Source organism: Jaculus jaculus, chromosome 5 (genome assembly GCF_020740685.1).
Source record: "Jaculus jaculus isolate mJacJac1 chromosome 5, mJacJac1.mat.Y.cur, whole genome shotgun sequence".
In the NCBI taxonomy this organism is placed as follows: Eukaryota; Metazoa; Chordata; class Mammalia; order Rodentia; family Dipodidae; genus Jaculus; species Jaculus jaculus.
In genome coordinates this window covers 44,989,750-45,007,944 of record NC_059106.1, presented here as the reverse complement: position 1 = coordinate 45,007,944, position 18,195 = coordinate 44,989,750, and the positions used below count along the sequence as shown (strand labels likewise).

Below are 18,195 nucleotides of genomic sequence, written 5' to 3'. Positions count from 1 at the left end.
CTTCCAATGATCTACTGTTTTTGTCTGTTTTGTTTTTTGTTTTTTGAGGTAGGGTCTCGTTCTAGCCCAGGCTGATCTGGAATTTGCTATGTATTCTCAGGGTGGCCTCAAACTCACAGCAATCCACCTACCTCTGCCTCCTGAGTGCTGGGATTAAAAGCATGCCTGGCTTCACTTTTTTTTTTTTTTTTTTTTTTTTTCCAAGGCAGGATCTCACTGTAGCCCAGGCTGATCTGGAGCTCATTCTGTAGTCCCAGGATAGCCTTGAACTCACAGTGATTCTCCTACTTCTGCCTCCTGAGTGCTGGGATTAAAGGCATGCACAACCCCACCACCCAGCTCCCCTCACAGTTTTTTAAATATTTCACTTTTGTTTTGTTTTTCAAGGTAGGGTTTCACTCTAAACCAGGCTGCCCTGGAATTCACTGTGTAGTCTCAGGGTGCCCTTGAACTCATGGTTGATCCTTCTACCTCTGCTTCCCGAGTGCTGGGATTAAAGGTATGCTCCATCACACCTGGCTCTAAATATTTTACTTTTATTTATTTATGAGAGGAGAAAGAGAATGAGAATGGGCGTGTCAGGCCCTCCAGCCACTGCAACAAATTCCAAATACATATGTCACCATGTGCATCTTGCTTACACAGGTACTGGGGAATTGAACTTGGGTCCTTAAGCTTCGCAGGTAAGCACCTTAACCACTACACCATCTCTCCAGCTCTCCCTAACATTTTTTAGTAAAGAGAAAAATTACTTCAAAGTGATCATCTACAGGGCTGGGGAGATGGATAAGTGGATAATGCTCTTGCCATACAAGTACATATACAGAGTTCAAATCCCCAGAAACCCAGGTAAAAGGCAGACACTACGGTATTGTCTGTAATACCAGCATGCCTCCCACAAGAAGGGAGGTGGTGGTCGTAGAATGTCCCTGAAACTCACATACCCAGGTGCTTGGGAACATAGTGGTGGACAACAATGAGAACAATCATCTGCCTCAAACTCGGTGGAAAGTGAGAACCAACCCAGGTTATCCTCTGAGCTCCACACACATGCATGCCATGGTGTGTGCACACCTGCATGAACATCCCACCCTCAAAAAAGAAAGAGATCATCTAAGTTGTTTTTTGTTTTATTTAAAAAAAAAAGATTTATTTTAATTTTATTTATTTATTCGAGACAGAAAGAAAGAGAGAGAGAAAAAGAGAAAGAGGGAGAGAATGGGCACACCAGGGCCTCCAGCCACTGCAAATGAACTCCAGATGCATGTGCCATCATGTGCATCTGGTTTACGTGGGACCTGGAGAATTGAACCTGGATCTTTAGGCTTCGCAGGTATGTGCCTTAATTGCTAAGCCATCCCTCCAGCCCTTGTTTTGTTTTTTAAGGCAAGCCCAACAGACTAACCTGTTTTAAAATGTTTTATTTTTTATTTTTATTTATTTATTTGAGAGAGAGAGAGGCAGACACACAGAGAGAGTGTGAATGGGCACACCAGGGCCTCCAGCCACTGCAAATGAACTCCAGATGCATGTGCTACCTTGTGCATCTAGCTTATGTGGCTACTGGGGAAATCGAACCAGGAATCTTAGGCTTCACAGACAGCACCTTAGCCAGTAAGCCATCTCTCCAGCCCCAGACTGACCTTTTTTTTATAAGATAGAGAAAGATCTGGCATGACAGGGCTTCCAGCCACTCTAATAGAATTCCAGATGCAAGCACCACCCTGTGCACATGTGCAAGTGTCACCTTGTGCGTCTGGCTTATGTGGGATCTGGGGAGTCGAATATGGGTCTTTAGGCTTCACAGGCAGGCACCTTAACCACCAAGCCATCTCTCCCGCCCTAATTTTTTGTTTTGTTTTGTTTCTGACAGTGTCTTGCATAGCACAGGCTGGCAGTGAACTCCTTACATAGTTGAGGATGACCTTGAACTCTTGATTTCCCATCTCTACCTCCAAAGCATGGGGATTACACTTGATATATGCAGTGCTGGGGATTGAGCCCAGGACTTAGGCATGCTAAGTGAGCTGTCTTCCCACTGAGCCTTATCCCCAGCCCCAAAGATCACCTCCTTCTGAAACAAAAAATAAAATATTTGCCTTCAGGGCTGAAGAGATGGCTTAGCAGTTTAGCGTTTGCCTACAAAGCCGAAGGATCCCAGTCCAGCTCTCCAGGACCCACGTAAGCTAGATGCATCAGGGGGCTCATGCATCTGGAGTTTGCAGTGGCCAGAGGCCCTGACACACCCATATTCTCTCTCTCTCTCAAATAAATAAAATATTAAATATATATATATTTGCCTTCAATATCATATGCTTAAATTCTTTAACTGTAGAGCTCAGGAAGCACCTACTAAGCAATTTTGTGGAAAATATGCAATGAATTAAAAATCAAACAATTTTCTAGGGTATTTCCCTAACACTGGATGGACTATCTACTATTCCTACACACCTAGCTTCAGAGTCTGAAAACCACCCCTAAAGCTCCACCCACCAGCTTCCTCCTTCTCTGAATAATGAGGGGCCCTCTCAGACTTCTAACCAGGCAATTCTGCACCAAATTATACACAATTTTGTGCTGCTTCCTAAAATTATATACAGTCTTTCCTTCTTACTAATTGTTTCATGTGTATAAATACCCTTTCTTCCCCAAATAAGATGTGAATTACTTAACAACAAGACTTGTTTGATTCTGAAATTGTATGTTCTCTCATCATCCAGCTAAGTGCCCAGGAGAAAGCCCACATGCACTGCCTGAGGAGCCTCCATCCCTGTACTATGTGCTCTCAAACCACAGCCCTGCACGCTGAGCTGTGAGCATCAGCTGCCGCCCCCATCGTTTCTACAGCATCCCAGGCCTGTCATCTAGCTGGCTCTGCCAATCCAAAGCAGCCACAGGATCTCCTCCTACTTCACCTGTGCTCCTGACCTGCCCCACAAACCAGCCTTTGGTGATATCCTCTGCCAGACACCCTTCTGCTGCCACTCCCAAGAGGAAACAGTTGTTCACATAAGACCATACAACTCGGCTGGTGCCCTCATTTAATCAGGCTGCTGCAAATGGTGGGCCAAAAGCAATAAGGGCATGACTGAGAGACTGTGGGAGTTTAATATAAAAAAATTAATAAAAAAGGAGGGGGAAGGAGAAAGGGTCTACCTTTTAATAGGGCCCTAATTACCCGACTCACAGGATCAGCCCAAATGAGATGGGAGTTTATTTCGGGTTTTTTTTTAATTATTGTTTTTTTATATATATATAAATTGCTGCTATGTGTTTTCTTTTCTCTGAGCAATTATGCAGTAAGTACGTAAAGAGGAGAAAAAATATTAATTAAATATAAGGTAATTGCAGAGTTGGCCTGGAGAGAATGAGTCTGAACTCTGGACGATCGCAGGCTACCAGGGTTTGAAGACTGCTTAGGGCCTCCCAGAAAAGAAAGAAATAAAAATATAACCAGCCAACCAGCAATGTGCAGTGCAGCAGGAAAGAGCCACATACAGAACCATAGCAGAGCAGAGCACAGCCTCCAGCCTTCAATGCCCACAAGTCAGCAAACATGCCAACACTCAGCACTCCTAGAGTTTCTCCAATTGTGCCCCACAAGATGGTCTGGCCTCACTGCTGGTGATCAATAGCTAAGTCGATAGATTTCAAGCAAGTGCTTTTAACCACTGAGCCATCTCTCCAGGCTAGTAAATCAGTACATGTCAAAAGAAATAGAGCACAATTGAACAGAACTACTACCCTGTGCATCTGTCATTACATGGGTACTGGGGAATCCAACTCGGGGCTTTGCAGGCAAGCGCCTCAACAGCTAAGCCATCTCTCCAGCCCAGTTTGGGCTTTTGTTATTGTTTTGAAGGAGAGTCTCATGTAGCCCAGGGTGACCTGAAACTCATTCACAGCCAAGGCTGGCCCTGAACTCATGAAAACTGTCAATCTTCAGCCTCCGAGTGCTGTGCTTAAAGGTGTGAGCCACCACTTCTACATCACAGCTTTCGTTAGTCTAACAGGATTGGAAGGTGACTCCAAGGAACATACTTAAGCTCCCCAGTTCAGAGTGGCTGGAGAAGTGAAGCCTCCTCAGAAGAGAACAGACAAAACCAAAAAGGCAAAATGAGGCCACTGTACAAGTGCTGGGACATGAACTCATAACTGGTGACAGAAAGTGACATGAATAACACTACTCCACTGAAAAAGTCCCAGCAGAACTTGTATCTTCTTGGTCTACCTGCAGCTCAGCCAGATCCCTATCACCCTCTTGTCTAGGAAAACTTTATAACCTGGTAGAATTTGGACCTGTTCATACCAGCTAAAGAGCTCACATCATCCACTCTCACTGCCAAGCAGAGTGAAGAAAACAGGTGAGACTACAGGTGCTGCCAAAACAAAGCCTGGGCGGTACACTGCTGAGCTTGCTGGCTATCAGCCCGCCAAGAAAAGGAAAAGCCTGGCAGAGTTAACCAAATGCTGGCGCTCCCCTAGAACTGTGGTTTGCACAAAACCAGTCTTACCATAGCCCATAGGACTTGCAGCAGTCATAAAAGGCCAAGCAGTGAAAATATGGCAGGTGGGTAGGGACTGTGACTCAGACCACCAAAACAAAAACACTGTAAACAAAGTTACTTAAAATAAGTCAGGTGTTACAGCTCATGCCTATAATCCCAGCACTTGGAAGGCTGAACCAGCAGGATCACCTCAGGCTCAAGGCCAGCCTGGACTACATAATGAGTTATAGGACAGCCTGGTCTACAAATCAAAACCCTGAAACCCTTTCTTTCAGGGGGGGAAAAAGGTACTTAATTGTGTATGGTGGCACATGTCTTAATGCCTTGTAATCCCATTACTAAAGAGGCAGAAGGAATGCTTCAAGTTCAAGGCTAGATTGGGCTACATAGCAAGATCCTGTGGCAAGGGAGGGAGACAGAGAAGGAAGAAAAAAAGAATGACAGAAAAGTTACCTCTGGCACTCAGTAGGCCTCTTCACTATCAGCAATCTAAGATGCTATCGGTAATCACACCTAATTACTAATTAGGCAAAACCAGAACTCCTTCCCTTACCTGTTCAAAGGCAATGCTCTTGCCCTGTGAATTTGAGTGGCTACTTCAGATTTCAGACAAGAAGCAACCAACTGCACAGTGAAGAACTTCTCTCCCCAGCTCTGTGCTCCAAGGTTTCAGGTATCTCACTCATTACTACTATCAGCAATAAGCAAAATGTCCCATGACTACAAGAGAGGAGGCCTTCAATTCTAGAAAGGCAAGGCTTTATTAAGGAGAAATCTCCATAATTCTTGCTAGAACAGAAGTCAGAGGCAGAGGTCACTCACAGGAGTCTACTTGTGACAAGATACTGCTGATGCAGAGCCAAGAGTCACAGGCTTCTTCAGGCTCACATGGTGTTTAAATCCTCAGAAAATGACACTATGTATCTGGGTACTTACCAGTGGCTCTCGAGGCACCACATTTTCACTTCCTGGAGAAGAGCTTGGCTGCAAAGAAAAAACAAAAACAAAAATAAGACCACAGTGCCACCCAATGGACATCCAAAAACCAAAGATAGGCTATTTTCAAGCAATACACACAAGCTCTCCTTACATTTCTCACTGGCTTTTTGAAATCTGAGTGTTCCATGGTGGAGGGCTACCAATAAGAAGCACTAGGACTGCATTTGCCAGGAAGCACAGAGATTGTTTCTGGGTTTTTGTTTTGGTTTGATTTTGGTTTTCGAGGTAGGGTCTCACTCTAGCCCAGGCTGATCTGGAATTCACTATATAGTCTCAGGGTTGGCCTTGAACTCACAGTGATCCTCCTACCTCTGCCTCCCCAGTGCTGGGATTAGAGGTGTGTGCCACCACGCCCAGCCAGTGGGTATTTTTTTTTTAAGGTAAGGTCTCACTCTAGCGTAGGCTGACATGGAACTCACTCTGTAGCTCCAGGCTGGCCTCAAACTCACACAGATCCTCACAGCTCTGCTTCCTGCGGGCTGGGATTAAAGGTGTGTGCCACCACGTTTAGCACTGAGATTGTTTCTGAGTTCACTGTCACAGCCCCTCATAACAGGCTTTGCTTTTGCTCAGGAAGACCTGCCCGACTGCTGAGCAAGAGGGACTGGGGCCTATCATGAAATATGCAGGAATAGCAAAGACCAGAAATAAGACTAATGAGGGACCTATACTTTTCTGCCACCTATCCAGTACACTAGGAGCAGAGCAAATATATAGAAACAAAGGAAGCCACAAGGGGGAGCCAATTACCGAAACTCAGGATGTTCTCTGGGCATGGGGGAGTCCAGGATAGCTAAGAATCTACCCAACAGAAAAATCCTAAACTTACTTAAAATATTTTTTGTTTTGAGGTGGGGGGGGATTATTTCCAATTTTTTTTTGTAACTTGACTGTAGCACTCTTAAATGTGAGCTTAACAGATGACAACATCGTGTCAAAATGTCAAAAGGGGGCTGGAGAGACGACTCAAAGGTTCAGAAAGTTGTTTGCAAAGCCTGACAGCCTGGGTCCAATTGCCCAGTACCACGGTTAAGCCAGATGACTGAAGTGGCGCATGCATCTAGAGTTTCTTTGCAGCAGTAAGAGGCCCTGCTGCACCCATATTCATTCATTCTCTCTCTCTCTCTCTCTCTCTCTCTGCTTACAAATAAGTATTTTTTTAATGTCAAAAGACTGGAAACCCTAAGTCAAGAAGCAAGGATGCTACAATGGTTTTGAGACAGGATATCACGTAGTCCAGGCTGACCTCAAACTCTCCACACCTGTTCTGAGTACAGTGCTGCACTCCCACCCAGCTGTCCATAAAAGACATGCTTGTCATGCTTTTTTTTTGTTGTTGTTGTTTGTTTGTTTGTTGAGGTTGTATCTTGCTCTAGCCCAGGCTGACCTGGAATTCACTATACAGTCTCAGGGTGGCCTTGAACTCACAGCAATCCTCCTACCTCTGCCTCCCGCGTGCTGGGATTAAAGGTGTACATCACCATGCCTGGCACATGTTGCTTTTGCTTCCACAGTCAAGGGGCCTTTGTACATGCCCTTCCCTCTCAAGACACCTTAACATCCTACAGAGCCTGCTAAGCACTTCCCAAAGGAAGCACTCTTTCTCCCACCTCCTTGACTAGGTCAAATCTCCATACTACATACTCAAGTCAGCTCCATTCCTCTCCTGCAAGAAAAGAAGCTGGGTGTAGTTATGCAGGAACGTAATTCCAGCATTCAGGAGGCTAAGGCAGGAGAGGATGAACATGAGGCCATCCAGGGCTACATAATGAGACTCTCTCTCTCCATCTGCATATCTGGCTCTCCCCAAATAAATATTTTTTTTAATTAAAAAAAAAGCCAGACATGGTAGCACAAGCCTTTAATCCCAGCACAAGGGAAGCAGAGGTAGGAGGATCACCAAGAGTTCAAGAACAGGGCTGGAGAGATGGCTTAGCGTTTAAGCGCTTGCCTGTGAAGCCTAAGGACCCCGGTTCGAGGCTCAGTTCCCCAGGTCCCACGTTAGCCAGATGCACAAGGGGGCGCACGCGTCTGGAGTTCGTTTGCAGAGGCTGGAAGTCCTGGCGCGCCCATTCTCTCTCTCTCCCTCTATCTGTCTTTCTTTCTATGTCTGTCTCTCTCAAATAAATAAATAAAAATTTAAAAAAAAAAAGAGTTCAAGAACACCCTGAGACTACATAGTGAATTCCAGGACAGCCTGGGCTAGCGTGAGACCCCACCTCAAAAAAAAATTTTGAGCATGGTGATGCACACCTTTAATTCCAACACTTGAAAGGCAGAGGTAGGTGGACTGCCTTGAGTTCGAGGCCACCCTGAGACTACATAGTGAATTCCAGGTCAGCCTGGGCAAGACCTAGACCCTACCTCAAAAAAAAAAAAAAAAGACCAAGGAATAAGCAATGGAGTGGGACACCCAATGTTCCCAGCCACCTCAGCAAGTGCCCCACCTTCACCCACATCCCCAAAATGCCTACAGGACTCCTTGGAGAATCCTGTCTTGACCTTCTTTTTTTACACAGGACAGATTCCCCTCTTCCTTTTTGTTTCAGGTAGGGTCTCACTCTAGCCCAGGATGACTTGGAATTCACTGTCATCTCAGAGTGGCCTTGAACTCATGGTGACCCACCTACCTCTGCCCTCCGAGTGTTGGGATGTGCCATCATACACACACCCTGCTCAGCTACCCATCTTAACATGCAACTCCAGATACTGCTTGGAAGATGGTCAAAGAGCTAAGCAGCTAGCTGACTGCTTGTTCAAGATGAATCCTCAAACTCAGTTGGTCCACTGGTCTTAGTTCAGTCTTTACAGAAGCCCAATGCTAGTTAAAAAAAAAAAAAAAAAAAAAAAAAAGACCACCATGATGGAGAAGTGCTTTTCACATGATAAAAGTACTCTGACTGCTAGTGCCAAGGCATTAATTAATCTTCCCCTGCTAGAGGTCTGCCTATGTGTTCATCTCACTGCACAGCACACAGCAACCTCACAGGAGTTCATGCACTACAGCGATAGAAGGACCTCTATCTAGCAACACTCATCCTCCATCTGCTAAGTGCCTGTCACTCTGGATGCATCTTAAGCCAGTGCACACACACTGTGAAGCCAGTTGGGATGGTGGAAAGTGTGTGGGCTTTGGTATGAATAACTAAAGGATGGAGCTGGGTGTGCTGGTGACACTTTAGTCTCAGCACTTGGGAAGCAGAGGAAGGAGGAGTACTCTGAGTATGAGGCCAGACTGAGACTACACAATGAATTACAGGTCAACCTGTGCTACAGCAAGACCCTATCTTGGAAAGGAAAAAAAAAAATGGGGCTAGAGAGATGGCTTAGTGGTTAAGGTACTTGCCTGCAAAGTCTTTCATCCTAGCACTCAGGAGGCAGAGGTAGGAGGATCAAAGTGAGTATGAGGCCGGCCTGGGACTACAGAGTAAGTCCCAGGTCAGCCTGGGATAGAATGAGACCCTACCTCCAAAAAATTTGGAAAGAAAAAAAAAAAAGGAACCTAGATTTGATTCGCCAGGACCCACGTAAGCCAGATGCATAAGGTGGTGCAAGCATCTGGCATTCATTTGCAGTGGCCAGAGGCCCTGGCATGCCCATTCTTTCTCTCCCTCTCTCGATCTGCTTCTTTCTCTCTCTTATAAATAATTTTTTTAAAAAAAACTGAATGACTTAGAATATGCTACTCAGCCTGTCTTGGTGTTTCCTCATCACAGGAATAACAGTACCACATACATTCAGCCTTGAAGGAGATAATGAAAATTAAATCATGTCACTCCTCTGCTCAAAATCAACCAATGACTTCTGCTTCTGGCCATGATAAAGTAACAGAGACTACCCTCCCAATGTAAGTCATTAGAAAACTAAGCAGGGCTGGGGATGTGGTTCTTGGTAGAATACTTGCCTAGCATGCACAAAGCCCTGGGATTAAACCCCAGCACCACATGAACCAGATGTTGCAGCGTGCTCCTATGATACCAGCACTTGGATGGTGGAGTCAGAAGAAGCTGAAGGTCAAGGCATTGTAGAATGCTAGGCCCTACAATAGTTTGTTATGGATGACAGAGGAGGGCGTAAGGCCCCCAGCCCTCCCTCAGGAGTTATTGGCATCTAATGATAGCTAAGGGGGCAGGAAGAGAATTTCTTCAATGGTTTAACTACTGATAAATTGCATATGCTCTTAACCAGGTCCCCAAAATACATGCTCATGCAGGCCCACCCTAATTAATTAGTGGGTAACACATATGCCATGTAAAAAAGACATCAAAATAGAAGTGGGGTTGGAAAGGAGTTCAGTGGACCAGGAACAGAAAGTAAGGACAAGGTAATGAGAGGGGATTGTGTTCACAATACATACATGTAAAAAAGTACCTGTCAGGCTGAAGAGATGGCTCAGAGGTTAAGCACCTGCCTATGAAGCCCAGTTTGAGGCTTCGATTCCCCAGGACCCACGTTAGCCAGATGCACAAGGGGACATATGCATCTGGAGTTCAATTGCAGTGGCTGGAGGTCCTGGCGCGCCCATTCTCTCTATATACCTGCCTCTTTTCCTCTCTGTCGCTCTCAAATAAATAAATAAAACTAAACAAAATAAAAAAATTTTTAGGGGCTGGAGAGATGGCTTAGTGGTTAAGCGCTTGCCTGTGATGCCTGAGGACCCCGGTTCGAGGCTCGATTCCCCAGGACCCACATTAGCCAGATGCACAAGGGGGCGCATGCGTCTGGAGTTCACTTGCAGTGGTTAGAGGCTCTAGCGCACCTGTTCTCTATCTGCCTCTCTGTCTGTCGTTCTCAAATAAATAAATAAAAATAATTTTTAAAAAACTTTAAAAAAAAATTTTTTAAGTGCCAGTTGTGGTATCACGCCTTTAATCCCAGAACTCGGGAAGCAGTGGTAGGAGAATCACTGTTTGAGGCCACCCTGAGACAACCTAGTGAAATCTAGGTTAGCCTAGGCTAGAGTGAGACTCTACCTCAAAAGAATAAACAAGGGGCCAAGAAAAAGCCAGCGCTGTCCAAAGGAGATGACACCTGGAGTGCTCTCTGCTCAAATGTCCTGGTCTTTGGCAGCTGGGAGCTTTAGGAGCCACATCAGGCTTCACCTAGGTGTCAGTCCATCAGCTCCCTTCACTCTGACTTTGTCCTGAGCAAAGAACCCTCTGGTATTGATTTCCTTTTCCAAAATTCTGTCCTTCCTGAGAGATTGTGCTGACCAGTCAACCTCAGGATTCCAGGCTGCAGGTAGTTTCATTTCTCAGTGTAAACTGACTCCATTTCAAGTTCAAAACAAAAACAAAGCTGGGCGTGGTGGCGCACGCCTTTAATCCCAGCACTTGGGAGGCAGAGGTAGGAGGATCACCATGAGTTCGAGGCCACCCTGAGACTACATAGTGAATTCCAGGTCAGCTTGGGCTAGAGTGAGACCCTACCTCAAAAAAACAAAAAAAAAACAAGGGACTGTAGAGATGGCTCAGTGATCAAAGGTACTTGTTTGTAAAGTCTAACAATCTGGGTTCAATTCCCCAGTACCCACATAAATCCACATGTACAAAGTAGCACATGTGTTTGGAGTTTGTTTGCAATGGCAGGGGACACTGGTGCACCCATTCTCTCCCTCCCCCCTTCACTATACATACATACATACATACATACATACACACACACACACACATACATACATATATATACACATACATACATACATACATACATACATACATACATACATATATATATATATATATATATATATATATTATACAAACACCAGCCTGGGCTACAGAGTGAGTTCCAGGTTAGCCTGGGCTAGAAATCCTGCTTCAAAAAAAAAATTGGCCAGGGACTGGAGAGATGGTTCAATGGTTAATGTATTTGCCTAAAAAGCCTAACAACCTGGGCTTGATTCCCCAGTACCCACATAAAGCCAGATGCACAAAGTGGCCCACATATCTGGAGTTCATTTGCAGTGGCTGGAGGCCCTGATGCACCCTGTCTTTCTTCTCTCACCCTCCCTCCCTCCCTCTCTCCTTCTCCCTGTCCCTCTCTCCTTCCTTCCCCCTCCCTCCCTCCCTTATCTACATGCAAATAAATATTTTTTTTTAATTGGCAGGGCATGGTGGCACACACCTTTAATCACAGCACTCAGGAGGCAGAGGTAGGAGGATCACTGTGAGTTCAACGCCAGCCTAAGATTATAAAGTGAGTTCCAGGTCAGCCTAGGCTACAGCAAGACCCTACCTGCAAAAATTGAAAACGAGGGCTAGAGAGATGGCTTAGTGGTTGATACTCTTGCCTGCAAAGCCAAAGACCCAGCTTCAATTTCCCAGAACCCACATAAGCCAGATGCACAAGGGGCGCATGCATCTGGAATTCATTTGCAATGTCTGGATGCCCTGGCACACCCATTATATTTCCCTCTCCCTCTCTGTGCCTCTTTCTCTCTCTCTCAAATAAATATTTAAATTGGAAACCAACAGCTGGGCATGGTGGTACATGCCTTTAATCCCAGCACTTGGGAGGCAGAGGTAGGAGATTCATTGTAAGGTCAAGGACACCCTGAGACTACATAGTGAATTCTAGGTCAGCCTGACATAGAGTGAGACCCTACCTCGGAAAAAAAAAAAAAAAATTGTCAATAAAAATATGTAACTTGGAAGCCGGGCTTGGTGGTGCACGCCTTTAATCCCAGCACTCAGGAGGCAGAGGTAGGAGGATCGCTGTGAGTTCGAGGCCACCCTGAGATTACATAGTGAATTCCAAGTCAGCCTGGACTAGAGTGAGACCCTACCTTGAAAAGGCAAAAAAAAAAAAAAAAAAAAAAAAAAGTAATGGGCTGGAGAGATGGCTTACTTGCTAAGGCGCTTGCCTGCAAAGCCAAAGGATCCCAGGACCCACATAAGCAAGATGCACAAGGGGGCGCATGCATCTTGAGTTCATTTGCAGTGGCTGGAGGCCCTGGTGCGCGCGCGCGCGCGCGCTCTCTCTCTCTCTCTCTCTCTCTCTCTCTCTCTCTCCTTCTCTCTCTCAAACAAATAAATAAACATTTTTAAAACATATGTAACTTTAGGGTAATCTACTATATAGGGAGTGTAAGGTGGTGCTAGTCTGGGCTACATGAGACCCTATCTCAAGATGGGAAGGGAGGTAAAGGGGAAAGGGGTAGGGAAAAAGAAAGGAAGAGGAAGGCAAAGGGTTAGAGGGAACAAGAGAGAAAAGTGGAGTGAAAAAAGGAAAGGGAAGGGAAAAACAAGAAAGGGAAAAGGATAGGGAAGGAGAAGAAAGGGTTAGGGAAAAGAGGGGAAGAAAGAAGAGAGGAATGAAAAAGAGTAATTGAAAACACTACACATGAGCATGATGGCACACGCCTTTAGTCCCAGCACTGGAGAGGCAAAGGCAGGATGATCTCCATGAGTTAGAGGACACCACACAGCATGCAGTACAGAACTGTGACCCTGACAAACAGTGCAAATGATCTGAGCCCTGAAATCACCCTGGCATTCTTGCAGGTGGCGCACTTCAGATCACCAGCAGAGCATGGCAGTCTCATTGGGTGAGGAGTCAGAGATCAGAGTTCAACAAGGCCAAGGCAGGTGAAAGCAGCAGAAAAAGAAAGAGCTACCCAGAGAGTGAGCTCCAGAAATCTACAGGGCTGGGGGAGTTCCCTGAGACTTTGTTGAACAACAAAATCTGTTCAGGTGTAGGGTACAACTCCACAGGGTGAAATCAAAAGAGTGAGGAGAAGAAAGCTGTAAGGTGAAATGTCCTCAGATCACTGCAGGGCTGTCCTGTTAGTTCAGGACATCCAGAAGGTCTACATCCTGGGGTGGGGGTAAATTAGCCCTACAGCAAAGGCTACTCTAACAACACTTAAAAGCAGGCCTTGAGAGAATCACAAATTAACTCCCCACCACAACAAAGCCCAACATTCTTTAAAGACCACAAAATCTAGCTAGTGTGGCGCTGCACATCTGTAATTCCAGCACTCAAGAGTTCCAGGCCAGTTCAAGTTACAGAGAAAGAGCATGTTTCAACAAACAAGCAAAACCCCCAGAAAATTCATACCCTCAACATAAAATTCACAACAACCCTAGATGTAAAATTTACAACATCCAGAATTCAAAAATTGTCAGCTGAGTATGGTATTGCAAGGCTAGCACTAAGGAGGCTGAGGCAAGATAAATGCAAGTTTGAAGCCTGCCTAAGTTACACAGTGAGGACCAATCTTAAAAAAAAAAAAAAAAAAAAAAGAGCCCGGCGTGGTGGCACATGCTTTTAATCCCAACACTCAGGAAGCAGAGGTAGGAGGATCACTGTGAGTTCAAGGTCACCCTGAGACTACATAGTGAATTCCAGGTCAGCCTGGGCCACAGCAAAACCCTACCTCAAAAAAATAAAACTAACTTTAAAAAATAATAATATGATAATATATAACACTTTGCATCAAGTAGTCCAAGCACTTTTAAGTAAACTAACCTATTTGATCTTCAGAGCAGCCCTATGAGACCCAGACTAGTGTTACTCCTATTTTACAGGTGTACCAATTGAGGATAAAAAAAGTTAAACAACCAGCCCAAGATCAGTCAGCTGGTGAGTGGGGCTAGACTTCTTTTCAAGCCAGAGAGACCAGCGTTAGGGCCTACATTTCCTGCCTCTCAAACAACGAAAGGGTCATTCACTCATCATCGTTTCAAGCCAGAGATGATTCTACAATATACAAAATAGAGGCTCTGCCCCACAGATCTACAACCCTATGCAACCAGGTTTGGGGGTATTACCCAAATGGTCCTATCACTCCCACTCTTGACAGGAGAAATGGATAATCAATTCATAAGTTCTGAAAAATGAAGTAACAGACACTGCTGGAGAGATGGCTTAGCAGTTCCCTGCAAGGCTAAAGGACCCAGGTTCAATCCCCCAGTATTCATGTAAGCCAGATACACAAGATGGCGCAAGAGTTCATTTATAGTGGCAGGAGACCCTGACACGCCCATTTTTTCTATCTGCGCATCTCTCTCTCTCCCCCTCTCTCTCCCTCCCTCCCTCCCTCTCTCTCTCTCTCTCTCTCTCAAAGAAATAAAATAAGCAGCACTTGGGAGTCAGAGGTACTGTGAGTTCAAGGCTACCCTGAAACTACATAGTGAATTCCAAGTCAGCCTGGGCTAGACTGAGACCCTACTTCAAAAAGCCAAAAAAAAAAAAAAAAAAAGAGGAAGAGAAAGAAAACTGCCTTCAATAAAAAAGACAAAGTGGCATATGCCTGTAATCACAGTACATGGAAGGGTGCAGCAGGAGGATGCCTAGTTCAAGCTAACCTGAGCTACATAGTTAGACTTTATCTCAAAAACAAAGGAAAAAAATGCAAGTTAAACAGTGTGGCAGCAAGCGGTCAAGCTTTTCCCCAGGCTGTAAGCACATTCTGATGCAATCCTACGTCTGTCAGCTTTGGAAACAAGGACAAAAGGGAGGCAGAACTGAAGACCAAAGAAGCATGGCCAGCCCCTTAAAAGACCTTAGATCCTTATCCACAGGGACCATGGACGTGGAGCCATCTCTAGAACCCAAGGAACCCTTAAGCACAACAAAGGTTCACAAGTGGCAAGATTTTTAGTGCCCTTCACACAACTGGCAAATTAAACGTCCAAGGCAGGCATAGCCAACCTGTGACCCACAGGCCACCCGTTTCCCAGGACAACGAATGTGGCCCAACACATCTGTAGGTGACAATGTCATTTCGCAATGTCAAAAGATGAGACACTACGTACCCTTCAATCCCAGCCTACGGGCATTCCTAATAGGTAAGAGTTCAGAAAAACTCAGATCATGAGAAAGCTGGCTATTTCAGCAAATTAAATAGGATGAGGCAAGAAAGGAGGATGTCTTTTCTCAGAAATCCCTAACTCCAGAATGTCTGACAGGGAGGCCAGAATTAGTCCTAATTGTTTCCCATATTTTACAATACAGACATCTTCCTCCTGAATCACTCATACAGCTAACAGAGACTGCTCTGTGTACCCACTCCATTCAGTGCAATTGACTTGTGAAGAATAACAGTAAAGAAACAGGGCTGGAGAGATGGCTTAGCGGTTAAGCGCTTGCCTGTGAAGCCTAAGGACCCCGGTTCAAGGCTCGGTTCCCCAGGTCCCACGTTAGCCAGATGCACAAGGGGGCGTACGCGTCTGGAGTTCGTTTGCAGAGGCTGGAGGCCCTGGCACGCCCATTCTCTCTCTCTCCCTCTATCTGTCTTTCTCTCTGTCTCTGTCGCTCTCAAATAAATAAACAAAAATTTAAAAAAAGAAACATTGTGAGGCAGTGTTCTGCCAAGAAAGGAAGTGAAATGCCGGGCATGGTGGTGCATGCACTTGGGAGGAAGTAGTAAGAGGAGGGTCGCTGTGAGTTCGAGGCCACCTTGAGACTGCATAGTGAATTCCAGGTCAGCCTGAGCTAGAGAGCAAGACTCTACCTCAAAAAACCAAAATAAATAAATGAAGGAGAAAGTGAAATATTGGCAAGTTTCTGGAAACTTAAAGGTGCTTCAAGGAGGTGAAAGGTGACTAGTTGTGATTCCTAGGTCTCATTTAATTGAATTTAAACGTGGATGGCTGACTCGTGGAGTCAGGCACATGTAGGTCCAAATCCAGACTCAACGGTGCACGTGATTTGGGGCATGCTATCCACCCTTCTGTACTTCATACAGCAGAGAGTGCTAAACCAGATAGTCACAACATGTCCTCTGCAAGACAGCACACAGGCAGTCAAACCCCTTTCCTCACCTCCACTTCAGCCCACCTTTGGACTATATTCCCTTCAAAGGCCTTATCACCGGTGCTTCCTGAGAGCAGAAATCCAAGAATCAACACTGGAACCTCACGGTCCCTATACTAGAACAGGATTTGGTCAAATCTACAGGTGAAGAGCTTTAGGGCGAAGTCCTTAGCCAAGAAAACCAAACCCAGAGAAGCAAGGATGGATGCTCGGCCAAAAAAACAGAAAGCTTGGTGGCGTCTCTTGTTTACAGTACGTCCTCTTCGCACCAACGCACTGAGGGGTAGGAGTGTACCCGGAACCCTCCAAACTTGACATGGGAAGCTCAAAGATAACCGAAGACCAAGAGTCTGGCACTTCAGGAGGCTGAGGCTGTGCAGGGGGTGCGGAGACCCTGAAGGAGTCCGGCCGCTCCCCGCAGGGGACAGCCGGGTACCACGGAGCTTCCCACCCCCTCTCCACGGGCAAGGGGGCCTCTCGCAGCTCAAGGATGGGGACACCGCAAGGGTCCCGCCACGCTCAAATGGACTTCCCGGGGGGGGGGGGGGTCCGCGTGCTGGAAGAGAGGAGCCAAGGTGGGGTGGGAGCGTGGGCCAAACCCCCCCTCCCGCCGGACGGGATGGGGGGGAGATATGTGGTCCAAGGGGGGGGGTCACCGGGGGAGGAGCCGTGCGGGGAGGACCCGGAGAGGGGCGGGGCCCTGGAGAGAAAAACAGAAGTCGGGGTCCCGGACTTCGCGGACTTGGAGGGGTCCCCACCCAGACGGCAGCCGTGTGCCGAGCGCCCCCTCCAGCTGGAGTCGCCGCCGCCGCCGTCGCCGCCGCCGTGGGGTCGTCCAACTCCGCTCACCTGGCTCGGTTGCTCTGCCTGCTCCGAGGACGCCATCTTTCTCAGGCCTGACTAGTCTATCGCCGCTCGGTGAACTTTCTCCCAAGCGTCCTCACTCTCGCTCTCACTCCCAGACCAAAGTAGAAGGATCTGAGTCTGTCGATGGGGACGCACTGAGGGCGCGGGGTGGAGCCCCGCCCCTTTCCCGGTTCCCGCGGATCTCTGCTTGGTGACATCTACAGTGTTCCTTCTTCACTGCCGATGGAATCTAGAGCGCTCCCAAGCCAGGCCACCAAGCTGTACCCCCAGCCCTGTGTTCTATTTCATTGTCGCATGTCGGTTATTTTGAATTCAGTTGCTACCCGTCTCCATAGTAGGGTGGGCACTTTTTTTTTTTAATTTTCTTTTATCGACAACTTCCATAATTATAGACAATAAACCATGGTAATTCCCTCCCCCTCCCCACATCCCCCTTCGCAATTCCACTCTGCATCATATCCCCTCCCACTCTCAGTCACTCTTATTTCTGATGTCATTATCTTTTTCTCGTATTATGATGGTCTTGTATAGGTAGTGTCAGGCACTACGAGGTCATGAATATTCGGGTCATTTTGTGTCGGGAAGAGTGCATTTGTAAGGAGTCCTGCACTTCTTTTGGCTCTTACATTCTTTCTGCCACCTCTTCCACAATGGACCCTGAGCCTTGGAAGGTGTGATAGAGATGTTTCAGTGCTGAACACTACTCTGTCACTCCTTCTCAGCACTGGTGCCTTCTGAGTCATCCCAAGGGCCCCACCATCTGAAAAGAGAAGCTTCTCTAACCAAAAGAGAGAGGAGCATTAATATATGGGTATGAACATTACAAGAAAGTGCCTACCTGGCAGTTTGGTGAGCATAATACACACATTTAGGCAGATACCAATAGACATTACACCCCTAGGGCTCATGAATTCCCCTGTCATAGGTTTTCAGTATCAGGCATGTATTTCCTCCCATGGAGCAGGCCTCCTGTCCAATTAGAGTGTGATTGGTTTTCCCCATAACAGTCATGCCACTATTGCACCATTGGCTCATTTGGCCTTGGCTGGCCAAACATAAG

The 18,195-nt window shown here is 46.4% G+C and overlaps 1 protein-coding gene across 1 annotated transcript in view; it reads right to left on the bottom strand.

Moving 5' to 3' along the window:
• Pex14 (peroxisomal biogenesis factor 14) overlaps positions 1-17,212 on the bottom strand; it is a 191,345-nt gene extending 174,133 nt beyond the window's left edge. The window contains exons 1-2 of the mRNA XM_045150854.1: positions 17,118-17,212; positions 5,445-5,492 (exon numbers count right to left, since the gene is read on the bottom strand). Coding sequence (XP_045006789.1) covers positions 5,445-5,492; positions 17,118-17,153 — 84 coding nt within the window. The 5' untranslated portion in view covers positions 17,154-17,212. The remainder of the gene's footprint in view (positions 1-5,444; positions 5,493-17,117) is intronic.
• Between the last annotated feature and the right edge of the window lie 983 nt (positions 17,213-18,195).